The sequence below is a fragment of the Caloenas nicobarica genome, chromosome 9 (assembly GCF_036013445.1).
Source record: "Caloenas nicobarica isolate bCalNic1 chromosome 9, bCalNic1.hap1, whole genome shotgun sequence".
Lineage (NCBI taxonomy): Eukaryota > Metazoa > Chordata > Aves > Columbiformes > Columbidae > Caloenas > Caloenas nicobarica.
Window position 1 is genome coordinate 22,429,081 of NC_088253.1, and position 15,256 is coordinate 22,444,336.

General features: G+C 42.0%; 1 protein-coding gene across 4 annotated transcripts in view; it reads left to right on the plus strand.

Annotated features, from left to right (window-relative positions):
• The first annotated feature begins 3,609 nt into the window (after nucleotides 1-3,609).
• The window catches only part of BANP (BTG3 associated nuclear protein), a 133,833-nt gene continuing 122,186 nt past the window's right edge, over nucleotides 3,610-15,256 (plus strand). For 3 of the 4 annotated variants that reach the window (XM_065640814.1, XM_065640816.1, XM_065640817.1), the window contains exons 1-4: nucleotides 3,634-3,709; nucleotides 6,632-6,761; nucleotides 13,434-13,578; nucleotides 14,310-14,401. In XM_065640814.1, the coding sequence (XP_065496886.1) occupies nucleotides 13,509-13,578; nucleotides 14,310-14,401 (162 nt within the window). In that variant the 5' untranslated portion in view covers nucleotides 3,634-3,709; nucleotides 6,632-6,761; nucleotides 13,434-13,508. Of the gene's footprint in view, nucleotides 3,710-6,631; nucleotides 6,762-13,433; nucleotides 13,579-14,309; nucleotides 14,402-15,256 lie in introns of all 4 variants that reach the window. The other variant, XM_065640815.1, reaches the window with a different exon arrangement.

The window sequence follows — 15,256 nt, forward strand, 5'->3', positions numbered from 1 at the left end:
GAAATAAAATTATTCCTACAGAGTTCTTACAGCAAATATTCTGGAGTTCCTTCTGTGCCCTGATCACATCATCTGTGTTCTTCATGCCTTTGTTTCTATATTCTCATGCTCGGCAGCGAGTATAATTATGAATGCCTGTCACTTGTTTAAACAAATGCTTTGTTTGGCAACCTTTGTCTTCCTGCCGCTGATGCAGCTGCAAAATTGTGTGCACAGTGTGTTAATTTTTTACCTTTGATGCTATGGCAAGTTTTTTTTTTCCTAACAAAAAAAAGGAAACCAATGAATGAGATACCAATCTCTCTTGATCCACACAAAACATGTGAAAGCAGCAACTTCCTTAGGAAACAATAGCAAATGAATGCTGATACAACAGTAAAATAAGCTAGATATTTCCTGGAACCAAATGATTCTTCACAACATGACAGAGAAAAGTTAGCACATACATAAAATGCAAGAGAAAGAGACTAAAAAAAGAGGATGAAAAAGGTGAGGGAATAAAACAACAAAGAAATACCTTGTTATTTTATGTGGGACAACAGAAGAACACGATAAAATGTATTTCCTTCTATAAAATTAAAAAAAATAAATTGATATATTAGCACCTTGAAGTTCTTACTCATTTTTATAAGGGGGAAATAAAATAAGAATGGATTTGATGTAGGCACTTGAGCAAGTTACCATGGTTTGAATCAGAACACAAGAGTGTTATCAACTTCTTCCTGGTGCTTGTTCATGGGCAATCTCTACACCCATGGCCAAGTGAAGCCTTTGTTCACTAAAGGAGGACTTACACTGAATTTGATCACATTATTACGGAAATATTCAGGTGAGCATGTTTTTGAAAGCTCATAAAGCTTGGGAGGTTGTGAAGCACAGGAGACAATTATCCTTGGGTAAGTCATTTGTGTGTTGGTACTGTAAATTAAAGACTAAACCCCAAATTTGGGCTTTCTCATATAAGCACAAAGTAGGTCTTGACTGTTAGTGAAAAATTGCTGTATTTTTTTTCTTTTATGTTGCTATCTCTGCTCAAAGATGTAGACATCAGTTGGATTCTACCAGTTATTTCCTGCAGTTAATTTGATGACTACAAGAGAATAGTATAACTGGTTTGTGACAATGAAAGTTTTTCTGGTTTGTGTTGTTTTAACTGAGAAATGACTTACTGACCATACAGAGAGGAGCAGGATCTCGCATCCTCAGGAGAACATGAGTTAATTTTCTCCAGGAGGGAATGTACTGATGAGAAGACAGGACAGGTTTTACGTCAGATTTGGTTTCTGATGGCAAAGGCTTTTACTAGCAACTTTCCACAGCAGGTATGCTGATATTTACATCAATTTAGCTGGGACCTGGCAATTGCTTGAGTGCAGCAGCAACTGTTTGGCAAACCTGTTGCAGGGCAAATCTGTGTGGCAAAGCATGAAATAATCCTGTGTGGAAAGTCAGTTTGTAAGTAGTTTAACCTTTGATCTTCCTAATCTGCTTGTGAAGGAAGAGAACACAATAAATAAATAAATTAACAGGCTCAGCTGAACAGTTACAAATCTGGAAGCAGGAGCAAGGGTTTTCGTAACACACCAGTTGTTACTTCCCAGGCTCATGATAACTCTAATACTGAAAACACGTTCCTGAGAAGTCATTATGAGCACTGTTGAAGGAAGACAAGACACTTGTGCCTCTGTCAGCATAAATTTCTCTGCCTGAGACATTAAACCTCTCGAGTCCTGTTCTCTGACTCTGTAACTCTCAGACAGATGAGCAGGAGGAATTGCTGCTCCCCTGGGGTCTGAAACAGTTTAGAAACTGGAGCCTTTGTGACATACACTGTTTAATTTCATACAGGTACAAAAGTCCTGTATTGGACACCTCGAGTTTGAACATGACAAAACTACAGCTGAAGCTGAAAGATGAAGTATGATGATGGTCTTGTTCAGGCAACACTGTGATATATAAGGCTATAGTAAAATAATCTAATCTTTGTCTTCTTTCAGAGCTACGTGCATGCTTCCTCCGTGCTTCATTTTGTGCTTTTGCATATTTTTCTCGTTCCCAGAAGGTGAACAGAAGGTTTTCCACCTTCGCCCAGTCATTCTGTTCTCACACCAAATGCAGGAGCGAAGCAACAGAAGCATCAGTCTGATGAGCTAATTTCGCAAATTCCCACTTGCTGCCTGTTCCTCAGCTGCGTTCCGAGCATGGTGACATTTTTCTCCTTAATATGACAGCTCGTATTGAGATCATCCCATTTCAGTGGTACAAGTGTGGAGGAGCCATTTGAAGAGGAAGAAATTTAATGGAGGGACCAGAGGAAGGAGTAGGAAAAGGGAACGTGTCAGTGCACAGGGGCGACTCTCGAGATGCAGATACATTTAATCTTCTCGCTGACAGCTCTCCTGGCCAAACCCCGTGGCTACATCGCCTGGCAGGTCTGGAGGCACCTATTAAAGAAGAGACGTGACACCAGAGTTTGCAGTAGCCCTGAGATGGCGTCGGAGATGGAATTGCAGAGCCGTGATCGCAGGCTGCAGGACACCAACACAACACATGCGGCTGCATTGCCCAAAATCCTGGCAGGTCCTGGGGCACACGACAAGACCCTGTTGTGTCCTAGTCTGAGCGAGAGGGTTTGTGGAGCCCTCAGGGTGGTGGCAGCGCTGGGTGCGCAACTCAGGGTGAACGGGGGAGGAAAAGAAGGGACATTGTACAGGTGCAGTGCGTGTGTGTAGGGGGTGCCGTGTGTGAGGTGTGTGGTGCGGAATAGCGCTAGTGAGCCAGCACTGGGCCCTTGTGGCCAGGAAGGCCAGTGGGACCTGGGGGGGACTAGAAGGAGAGTGGTCAGTAGGTCAGAGAGGTTCTCCTGCCCCTCTGCTCTGCCCTGGGGAGACCTCATCTGGAATATTGTGTCCAGTTCTGGCCCCTCAGCTCCAGCAGGACAGGGAACTGCTGGAGAGAGTCCAGCGCAGCCACGAAGATGCTGCAGGGAGTGGAGCATCTCCCGGGTGAGGAAAGGCTGAGGAGCTGGGGCTCTGGAGCTGGGGAAGAGGAGACTGAGGGGTGACTCATTCATAGGGATCAATATGGAAAGGGGGAGTGTCAGGAGGATGGAGCCAGGCTCTTCTGGGTGACAACCAGTGACGGGACAAGGGGCAATGGGTGCAAACTGGAACACAGGAGGTTCCACTTAAATATGAGAAGAAACTTCTTCATGGTGAGGGTGCCAGAGCCTGGCCCAGGCTGCCCAGGGAGGTTGTGGAGTCTCCTTCTCTGCAGACATTCCAACCCGCCTGGACACCTTCCTGTGTAACCTCATCTGGGTGTTCCTGCTCCGGCGGGGGGATTGGGCTGGATGAGCTTCCGAGGTCCCTTCTGCTCCCTGACAGTCTGGGATTCTGTGACTACAGTTCCCGGCATGCACCGCGCCGGGCGCGGGTACTACAGGTCCCGGCCTGCTCGGCGGGGGCGGTGCCGCAGAGCTGCCGCGCTGCCCTCTGGGAGTTGTAGTCTCGGCCGGCGGCGCGGCGGTGAAGGGGCGGCCGCGGGGCCGCGTTTGCCGTGCGGCTGCGCGGGCGCTCGGGGCGGGCGGGGGCCGAGCGGGCGCAGCGCTGCGGCGCCTGCGCGCTGCGGAAAGGGAGATCTCTCGCGAGGAAGGACGCCATTATCGCAGCCGCTCGACAAACACCACGAGAATTCGGCACCGCACACGGTAACCGCGGCGCCCCGCGGCCGGACGGCTGGGGCTGAGCTCCCGGGGGGCCCGGCGCCGGGCGTTGAGCCCCGGCCCTCACAGCCCGCCCGCTCCTCACAGCGCTGCCCGAGCACACGGGCCGCGAGGCGGCGGCTCCGGGGAGGGGCCGAGGCGGGGGGGCCGCGGGCCCCCTCACCCTGCCGGGGGGGCGGGGGTGGCGACCGGGGCCTCGCCTCCTCCCGCCGCCGGAGCTGGGCCCTCGGGGGGGGCTGCTGTTCACCGCATCGCTCCCCGGCTGCGTTCCCCGCACGCAGGCCTGGGGAGGGGTGTCCCCCCCCTTGCTGCGGCTCCTCAGCGCTGCCCCGTCGCTTTCCCTCAGCCCTGCGGCGGTTGGGGTGGCGGTCGGGGCCGGGGCAGTGTCCCCGTGTCCCCCTGTCTCCCCCGGGACGGGGCAGGTTCTGCACCGCAGGCTGGTTTGGGAGGGGAGCGCTGGGCGCACTCGCTCCCCCCCCCCCGGTGTCGTAGCGGAGTGTCAGTGTTCGGTGACACGGGTGACATTGGCTGCGCCCCCTCCCTTGCTCGCAGGTAGCGGGTGGAACAGGGGCCGGTTCTCTTCTCATCCCTGCAAAGAGGGGGTGAAAAACCAGCCTCCTGCGGTGCCGTTTTGCGTGTGTGCTCATCGAGTCATCACAAGGGGTTTTCACATCCATCTCGGGGTGGCATTTTCTGCTCTCTTCAGATTAGTGATGCGTTTGACGACACACTCGGTTTTCTCTTTTTCCTTATTTGCAATTCAAGTGTTGCCCTTTTTTTTTTTTTTTTTTAATCTTTCTACAGTGGGAAGTTGTGTACTTAACCAAATATAGTAACTTTATCCCGCCATGGGACATATAGTTTATGTATCAGTTTATTTTTAGACCTCTCAAGGGAAGGTGTTTTGGTTTTTTTTTGAAGTAAACAAGTTTGGAGGGGTATTAGCAGCTGAGTGATTCCTTCAGTGGAAGCAGCTTTCACGTTGTCATAAAACACCAGTTTGGAACCTTTTTTTGCTACTTTTTTTCGCCTTCTGTGTGAGGTTACCTTAGGTGCAGTGCCGTGTTGACGTCCGGGTTTCAAGAAGCAAACCAAATCTGTAGAATTTTGAGTAATTAAGCAAGATCTTAACAAACAAAAAAACCCAACAAAACCCCCCTTTGTTTTAATAATTTCATAGCCGTGTCTCCTGAAACAACGGGTGTTCCCTCTTAGAAAGTATTAATATATGTTTAAAAATGGTTGCCCATAGAAAATGACCAGAACAACAATTTTATTCTGAAACTGTATGAGCCTTATTCCATACATTAAATGACATCTTGGCAGTAGTTCAGTTTTCAATAATACATGAAAAGCCCTTGAAGAGAGTTAAAAAGATTTGAGTTTGGATTTGGGAAACATTCCATTTCCTTCAGAGCATGAAAATATTTTGTAACTTTATTTCTTTGTTTCGTAATTTATAATCTGTTTTACATTAACAGTAACTGGCTTTAATGTCCTAAATATCCAGCCATGTTTAAGTTGTGTGGTTACAGGACAGGTGTTAAATGTTAAGGTTCTGTTAAAGGAGTAATTGATTAGTAACATTCAGAGTAATTGAATAATAACATTAAGAGTATGGTAGTAATATAGTGAGTGCTAATTATCAGTGTTCACAGCTGAAAGGTTCCCATCAGCGCATGTTCTGCTACATATGTTTGAAAAAGGCTTTTCCTGCCTGTATTGTTTTTAACACAGTACAATGTGTTCTATACTGGTTTGGACTGATTTGGTGAAGAACGATGAGCTTGTATTCGTAGCTCCCTGTAACCAGAAGTGCTCCTTCTGGGTTTATCTTGGTTTTGCAAGGAGTTGTGTTGTGGGATTCAGCCCCACGTTAATTACAGTAACATCCTCACATTTGCAAGGACTACAGGTTGTCCCTGGTCTTTATCTTGAGCTTTTCCCATAACTCATAAAGCACTGTTGGTGCAGGAAGAATCCATGCCTTTATTTTTCCTGAACGTGAATGTCTTCATCTCTTTCACTGAAGAATGTCCCGAATTGAGATTGCTGTGATGTTCCTTAGTAAAGACTCTCTCATTAATGTTGATTTGGAAAGGAAGAGGTGGGTGTTTCTCTTTGTCACAGAAGCTCTTGGTCCAGAGATCTACAGAAGCTCTTTATGTGAACTGAGCAGAACCTCAAGAGCTACTTGTAGGAGGAGACAATGTGAAGCTAATGGTTAGAATTAGAACAATAAAATGTCTATGTATGCTAAACTTTGCCAATAAAATATTTTTCACAGATTTCATTTCCTTAGTTTGAAATTTGATATTTAGTTGTTAACTATTGAAGTAATTTTGTTTTCTGTTTTTCACATATTCATTAAACGCCTAAATAATTTTTTTTCAAGTAAAAATAATAAAGTGTCTTTAAAATCACGTCAAACACTTGTTTCTTTGCAGTTTTAGGTTTTTAAAGCTAGGTTAAATGCTTAGCTTTGCCTACCACTTGTTAGACTGCATGTTGAGGCTTTAAGCAAAAGTGCACAAAAGCATTAACTTCATAAAATCCTTTGCATTTGGGGCTTTAAATAAAATAACTTGTAATGTTGTCTTTGAACAGAATTATTTTATCCTGCTTCTGGTTTGTAAAACCCTGACTTAGTCCACTTTAGGGAAAAAATACATTAAGTTCAAATTTTCCTGTGAAAATGGGAGCACCTGTATTTTATGGTGGAAAAAGGGTGGTTCTCTCCTCCCCATGGGGTGAATGTACAGCAGCTGTGAAGTTACATGCCCCTTCCCTCCCCGCTCTTTGGACACCAATGTAGCTGTTACACGAACCAACTCTTCTCTCTTGAACATCCTATCAATATATAGTCTTGCAAGTTGAAAGCCGGAGTGACTTTTTTTTTTTTCCTAGAGGAGGGAGCGAGAATGGCAAAACAGGATCAGACTGTACTCATGGAAGTATTTCAGAATGTGAAGAACTGCTCGCTCTTCGCTTTTCTGCTGAAATGATGCTCTTCAGTTTATTTTCATAAGTATTTTTGGTAAGAATTTTCAAGTATTAGTATTATCCATGTGTTCTAAAGCAGTGCTAAGGTCTATTTCAGCAGGTTGAATGTTCCCTTTTTCTAGATAGCTGCAGGTGGTGAATTATTAGAAGACATTTGAGTAAGCAGTTTACTACTTGTATATCTTGTGTTGACCGTGGTGCTTTTTGATAGTAGAAGCCTGTGGCAACCCTGGGGTCTGTCCTTGTGCCCCTGGAATTGCTGGATTGGAAAGTTTTTCCGGTGTATAGAAGATGAGCAGTGCACTTGCTAGGAAGAATACAGAATTCTAAGAAGGAAATATAAATTATATTATTCCCTTTTGTTGTCAAAAGTTCTGGTTTAGGTAAGCTGAACACTTAAGAATAAAGCATTTTGTCTAAATTTCCTTTCAATTTGAGACAAGTGCTTGTCACAGTGGATACTGTTCCTGGGGTGTTTGCTGAGACTGAACAACTCTGGGAGGCCAAGCCTCTTTCCTGCAAAGAGGAAATTCAGACTTTCTAACCCTGTAACCTTCCAGTTTAACTCTCTGTCGACGAAAGGCAGGCACCAGGCAAGAGAGTCTTACAAAGCACACACCGAAGGACGTTCAGGTGTTCGTGTTGCTATTAAAGTAGTAACTTCTCACTTCAAATGGGAGTAGTTACCCGAAGCTCAAAGGACACATGGACTGCTGATCTCAAAAAGCCTCTAAGCATGGTTAGAACTTCTTTGAGACATTTATATAAGTATAATATGAAACTAATTCTGGAAGTTCTTTGAATTCAAGTATTTGCAGGGTTTTTTTCAGCTGTTACCAGTAAAGATTCTCCATCTAGTGGATGAAGACAATAAAACAATGTGACTCCATCTGGTTCTGCGTTTGCTGTCTGGGCAGTTCTTGGTTTGGATTTGCTGGTTTTCAGCCGTATAAATTGTGCCTAACATTAATGATCTATGTCCTGAGTAATTATATGACGATGCAGAAAGGCGACCTCTGCCTTAAGGCACCGAGTCTACAAACACGTAGGTATATCTGGTCCATATGGGAGGTATATCAAATCCGTATGGGTAGTCTTGTGAAGTTCAATGGGATTATACGTCTGCAAAATTAAATTCAGACTTTTTTGCATGTCTAAGCACCTGAAAATGTAGTTGTAATGGGTGTTAACATATCCCTCAAAGCTCACTTGGGAGTCTTTGCCATATCAAAGCTGTGGCAGGAGTGTTTTACAGGGTCCGTGACACACGCTCAGCGCTCTCGTTGCTCCTGCCCCAATGTGTTCGGCTGGAAAGCAGGACAGTGGTGTTTCTGGTTTAGTTGTTTGTAGGTCGTGGCCAGCGGCAGGGTATTAGAAGAGTTAGATATCCAAGCAAAACAGCTTCTGCCAGGTAGAGTAATTTTAAAAAAAGGGCAACACTTCTAGAAGCAAAACAACAAACCATTAATAATAATAATAATACTGCGAGCTTTCATAGCAATATTTGAGAATTCATGCCTTCCTGCAAGATTTCCGCCGCCCCCCCCCCCCCCCTCCCAAATTTCAAGAACTTTTATGCTTGGAGCAGCTGTTTTGTTTTTTCTCCTGCTATCTGTATTTTAAGAACTTGTACTGGAGTCCATTAGCAAAGCATCTCTGTGAGTGATCTTTATTTTAGAGATCTGTCTCCAGGATGTTATGGCTGGTGTCCGTGCTTTCGCTGATAAGGAATGTTTCTGTCATGTTTTGGGAGGATAGACTTTTTTTTCTCCTGGTCTTTGGCTGAACCAAAGACGCCTGTATATTGTTACGCTAATTTTTTAAATTGTTCAACAGAAATGCTTGTGTGGTTTTACTAAGAAGTCTACTTAAAATACAATATTTTTACTTGTGGTTTAAAGTGGATTGTAAATAAGGATGGCAGCTATGTTCCTTTATAGTTTTTAGTAGTAATAAAGATGTGTACATTTTTTTTTCCCCCCATCCTTCCTCTGAGAACAATTTTCAACTCCGTATTCTGATAGACTGCAGCTTCAGAGAGCTGAAGCGTAAGGGAGGCTGGTGGCGCTTGTATTTACAGCACATTTAACCCTGCACGCTGTTAAATTGTAGATTTTTATTCTGTTATTCCTCATCTGTCACAGTGCATTAACATTTGCACTGATGTGGGTTGTTGGGGAATTATTAATTAGTGTAGGAAGGATCTGTTCCAGCTGACCAAGTGACTTTATCTGAGAGAAAGAGCCAGACTTTAGGATTATAAAAATGTTGCCGGTCACAGAGCAAGACTAGAAGAGCCTTGTCAGGTTCTGAACCTTGGAATACCCGTGAATAAGTTAATGTATCAAATCATATTAAGATTTCCCAGTTCTTTCTGTGGGACCAGGCTCAGAAAAATGGGCTGATTGGCTAATAGTGATTGTACAAAGAATATTTGTAACAGAAATGACATATTTGAAAATTTGCCTTAATCAATTTAAAGGAAAAGTGGAATGAAGAGGAAAAACATCTGGGGCTTTTGGATTGGGCGAAGTAAAATGGCATCCTTCAGCTTTTTTTTGTATAACCGGAAGTAAATTTTTGCTGTAGTGCAAATTGAACTGCGAGAGAAGTTTTTTCATTTATCAATAGCACTGAGAAATATTAACCAGAGTAGCGTTTAGCTGCTCAAATCAGAGAAGTTCAGTTAAACACTCCACATAGACTAGAGCTTTGGAAATTGTTTATTTGAAATACAATATTTACCCTCGCTAATTAATATGAGAGAGAAGATTTATGTTTTGTGCATGTTTTTGTATGTTAACAAGGTGTTGGATGTTTTTGATTTTACACCTTGGAATGATGCCCTGTGACTTTGTAAAGCCATCAGATATTTCACTAAATAGGTTTGTTTACAAGGGACTGCTCAGAAGAATTATTTTGAATTAATGTTTTAAAATAGATTAATTAAATTGCATTAAACTTGTGTATGGAAAACCTAATCTGGAATTCAGGTGAATTTAATTTAGTTGCTTACAAATATTAATTTACTTAATTAAACAAAGACTAATTCTGTGTTAAGTGTATCAATTCTGAGTAAGAGTATTGGCCGAGATATTTCGTGCACTTTTGTAATCTGCTTTAAATATAAACCTTTAGTTGTCTTTGATTAGTTTTTTTGGGGGTTCCTGTACTAGAGCCACGTCCCAGCAAATAGTCGTAGGGATGGATTCTCTGGGCTGTTCGTTCCCCTTTTGGGCTTTGTTTCTGAATATGAAAAGCCAAGAACCGGGAGGAATGTTTGTCTTTACTTTCAACTCATAATACACATATAAGGCAATTAATATTTTAAAGCTTTGATGGGTGATGAAATAGATTGTATCTGTTACTGGAAGATTTAGTTCTGTTACTCCATATTGATGCTTGTTCCATCTTGGAATCTTTGGACTGTTTTCTCAAATTTTGAAAAAATATTTTTTCCTTTGGGAGGTAAGAGGAACTAATGCAGTATGCTTGCCATGTGTGATTATTTCCGTTATTCACTGTGATTAAAATGAGAGACAGCTTTTAATTAGTGCTGCTTTATACAACAGGAATGAGTTTCAGGTGGGTTTGCAGGGCAAGGTTACCAAAGTGGTGTCTGGGCTGGGGAGAGCGTGGATGGGACAAGATCTGGGAACTGGCTGCAGGATGGAAGAGGCCTGAAGGCTCGGAAACATGGTGGGTAACTGCGATTTGGAGGCACCAGGGGCTGAGGTGGGAGCAGATCACTCTGATATGCACCGTAACCTGGTTTTTCAGTTTTTGGTTGGATAAGAGTTGAAGGTGTCTCTTCCAACACCGACAAAAAACCCTCTGGAGAAGTGATGAGCGCAGGGTGGATCCACCTGAACGGCTCGGTTGGAGTTGGGCTGGCCAAGGCCTCCTGTAGTTTATGTATTAATGAGGTTTTTTTCCATTGTCTGGTATAAGCCTCCTCCGGATACTGGTTAATTGACTATAAAATACTGCTCTGTTGATCCAACCTCCACATGCTGGTTGGGGGAGTAAAAGGGGGCACGTTTCATGTCCCCGTTGGACTCTGTCCTTGCTTCCTGGCTTTCTGTTAATATTTCTTTCTTATAGCATAATATTTGTTCCAGGTAATATTTCAGCATTGGCTTCTTAATGCAGATGTACATACACTTGATTTAGAGTTAATGGGAAATGGGGTTTCAGCCAGAAGAAAGGAGAAAGAAAAAATAAGGCTGGGAAAGTATAGTAAATTTCAAGAAAGTAAGTGTGTTGTGTGAGGAAATGCTGGTAAGTACTTCACCGAGTAAAATGTGTGGAAACTATATTGGCAAAGTTATTCTGAATCTGTTGAATGAGGCTTTTTAAAGCTGATAAACTAACTCTAATCCTGTTAAATTTTATTGGGCTTTTACCCTTAGTTCTGAAAGCAAGGTTAGACCGCTGCTAAAATTCACTGTTAGAAATTGAAAAACCGAATTTGGAAGAGGAGCATTTTATTCAAGTTGTGATAGCTGCCGTGCTTGCAGTACCCAGTGCAGCTTACTTGGGCACTCCTAATACACACATCCAGTATTAATATCACATTTATTTGTTTTCCTCTCCTGTTTAGATCCTGGAGCTCCCTGCAGCTGGTGACAGCAGAGTAGGTTTTGTTGTGCCCGTTGAGAGGCTGCAATGTGTTCTGTCAAGACGCTGGCTAATTGCCCATGAGCTGTGTCTGACTTGCTGAAATTGTAATAAGATGTGTTTAAATGGAGATAAATACTAATGTTATGAAGACACACCGCTGTGTATGTGTAGTAGCTGTTCTGCCAGTCATAGATGGGTGGTTACATGCCTGTTTAAAGGCTCTCAGAATATTTCGGTACTTCTTTTCTGATGAGAGGTTGAATGCTTTTTGACTATGGCCCATGAGAGGTGCAGAACAGATGTCAGAAGTGTGAAATTATTTCTTGTTTGTGTTGAAGAAAGGCTTAATTCAGTAATTTTTAATAATGAATTTTAGAAGGCTACGTATGTGCATCACATGAAGTATTAAAGTGGATTTAAAAAAAAGTGTGCAAATCCTTTGGACTGTTTTATGAAATATCGATTTATTTCTAGCTATAACTGGTTTAAATGCAACACGTGAAGTATCAGTGAAATCTCAAATCGTGTAACTAGATGAAGTTTTTTCAAGTTGGGTTTTCTTTGTCCTTTTTTAGCATTTGGAGTCATGGGTGCCGTTCCTCAAGTTGAGGGCAGGGTTCTTAATATTACTAAATATTGCTAGCAGTATATGACATTATGAAACAGTAACCGTAGCACAGCTGTTTTATTATGTTAGGCCTGGCTGCTTCCCAGGATTTCTCAGAAATGGCAAATATAATTTGCCAAAATGGCATCCACATGCACTGAGATATTGCCAGGTTTTTCAGGCGTGCTGCCACACTCTGTGCTGGCCCAGCAGTTTTTCATTTTTTTTTTTTTTTTCACCGTGATCAGAATTTCAAATGACTCAGTACTGGCAGTGCGGGTATTTTGAATAAACAACTGTGGTGTGTGGGGAGTCCTCTGGAGATGGGTTTTCACGGCACTCAGGCCGCTCTCAGAATTCTTCTGTAGGTTGTGTCGCCCTGTTCAAAAATTTCTGCTCCACCTGTCTGGCTGAATGGCTTTCGTGTGCTGAAGTGGAAGAGGGACAGAGGAAAATCTTTCTGCATAGTTGGATTTGATTCAGTGTCAGTTTTAAGGGATGAATGACTATTTCCATTGGTAAACCTCAAATTATCTCTCTAGTGTGTTTCACTTCGGGTTAAAAAGGAAAAAATCGGCTGATTTCTTGGTATTCGTTGTCCGCCGTTTTGTAAACTCTGGGAAAGCACAGATATTGAGTGGTTCCGGTGATTTTAATTCAATTTTACAGGCTGAAAGTTTCTCTTAAAACACTAATAAATAACCTTGACAGAGAATTCCAAGGGAGCAGGGCTGAGAAATATTTTTGCTTTAAAATCAGGACCATATTCTGGAAACAGTTTCATCAGAATTGAGCTGTAGAAAAACCAGGCAAGATCAATAGCCAAGAAAAATGGTCAAGTTTTGCTTCAAGTCTAGGTGTAATGAGCTGTTCTCGCTGGATGTTTGTGAGGATTTTAGACGCCTGTGAAGATTCATACGTTCAGGATATTTCATGTACATATAGATCTGTACAGAATGCAATTGCAAATCTGATGCGGCTTGGGAGCTTCATGTGCTTCTGCGACATCAAGACTAAATACTCAGATCTGATCGCTTCCAAGAGCTAAGTAATAATTTGTAAATTAAAACCCTGCAATTTAGGAATGGTCTTGTAGGATCTTAAAACTTCTAAAACAAAAAGTCAATGTAAAAGAAAACATTTTATTTTTGTATTTTATACGGATGAGCTGCCAAATCTCTGAAGCCGAATGTTGTCTTTGTCCATTGGGAAAATGCAGGAAGGTGGATCAGTGGGGAAAGTCGGAGCTTGACTCGGTCCTCGTATAGAAAGGTTTATGCATGGAGCAGACGCAGGTGTTTCAGTCCTTGGCTCTTTGATAAAGGAGCAGTTGATGCCACTGGATGATCACTCTGTAGGTTGGTCACTTCTGTTAAAAACTGCATCGTCTTTTAGAGAGGAAGAATGACAAACTCCAGGCAGTATTGATATATCGAGTACATCTGTATTAACACTCCTCTTGCTGCTGTTTTTCAGGATTGCATGACTTGTCCAATCAGTTCTCCGGGGACCTGCGGTGGTGTGTGACGGGATATCGCTGCCTGGTTCTGAATGATGTCAGAGCAGGATCTGGCAGATGTTGTTCAGATTGCTGTGGAAGACTTGACTCCAGATAACCCAGGTACATACAGTAGGGTTGGTAGTGATGGCCTGAGAAAGATCATTTGGAGTATTGCCCATTAACAAGGTGCAAATCACTGTTGAACTTCTCTTAAAAATATAAAGCAGTGCTGCAGATTTTTTTTCTGAGAGGCATTTTCAGTAGCTTAACTGGTATATTTTTAATGTTCTTTATATCCGATTATTTTTTTATTTTACTTTTATTTTAAAGGCTTTATTGCCTGGGCCTTTTTTTGTGCAGAGGTAGACTAGTGCCGAAAACTTAGAATGACACGTGGCCTCCTGCAATGTTTTGGTTTTTCTCCAGATGAAATATGTGTTTTAGGCTTTCCCTCAAGTGAGAACTATCACCCATCTACTATGAATTGTTGTCTTTCTTGTAAAACAGTTTATCTCATATGTTATTAAAATTCTTTGTATATGTAACAAAATGACAGTGAAATTAAAAAAACACTTCTGAAAGCAAATGTTGTGATATCCCTTGCTTGGAACTTGACCTTCTAAGCAAAAATGTGTTGAGGTCAGCTACAGTCATTGATGGGATAAAGGTTTTTTGAGAAGCAGTAAACCATTGTCATGTATTTAACAAAACACAAGTAAATGTAAAAGAATACATACGGTATGTCGTTAAATGCCTTTTAGATTTCATTGGTTTATCCATTTAATGTATTTTTAATTTGAGACTTGTCCTTATGTATTATAAACTATGACAATACTTATTTCTCTTCACAGTTGTGTTGGAGAATGAAGTGACAGATGATGATGTAGAGCCTGGTCTGAAACGTCAGCGGATAGAAATTAACTGCCAGGATCCCTCTATTAAGGTTATGATAATGCCTTTTTCTGGTTTTATTCATAATACCGGTTAACTTAACTTGCTTGGAGAAATAAAAGAATGTAAAATAAACAGTTTAAACATAATAATAATTCATAGCCCTATTGTAAATGTTTGTTCTTTTTTGTGCATAAATTTTAAAATCTGCACGATTGGCTAACCTTGCACTGTAAAACCAGTAGCAGGAATTTTATATGCAATATAAAATGTCATCAGAATTAGTCCGGTGACTCAGACATTGCTTTTGGCATATTTTTTTAATTAACTGAATGAATTTCACCCACAAGATAAACTTGGGCATGTTTTTTTGTTACAATTTGTAGATACTTTCAGCATGTTTTAAGTTATTTTAAGGTAACAACCTTCTAATAGCTAAGCCACGTTTGATTCAGGCTTTTCTGTCCTTGCACACCTTCCCCTGCTGTTCTCACTGCTGTGCTTTAGGTGATGCTTTGGTCTTGGAGCATGAGCACGTGAGTAGTATTTTCCTGCTGTGCACATTAAATAGTATGTAATTCTGTGTTTTTGAAATGATGGTAGAAACTGAAGCTCCGTATTGGAAGAGCTGCGCTGTAAACCAGCCGGATTAGCTGTGTTCATTGTAATGCCACAAGATGGCACAGCTGCTGTTTGCAGAGGAGAACGTGTGAAACATTCCCCTCGAATGGCCTGTTTTTCCCAAGAGAAACCCAGTAGAATATGATTTCTATTGAATAAAATTGCTTAGGAAAACACATTTTATTTATTTGCTTTTCTTGATTTGCTGTTCAGGAGAAAGCTGAAGTGAGCGGCATTAATTGTCTCTGAGGTTATTTGTGTTGATATAATTTCCATTGTAATCATC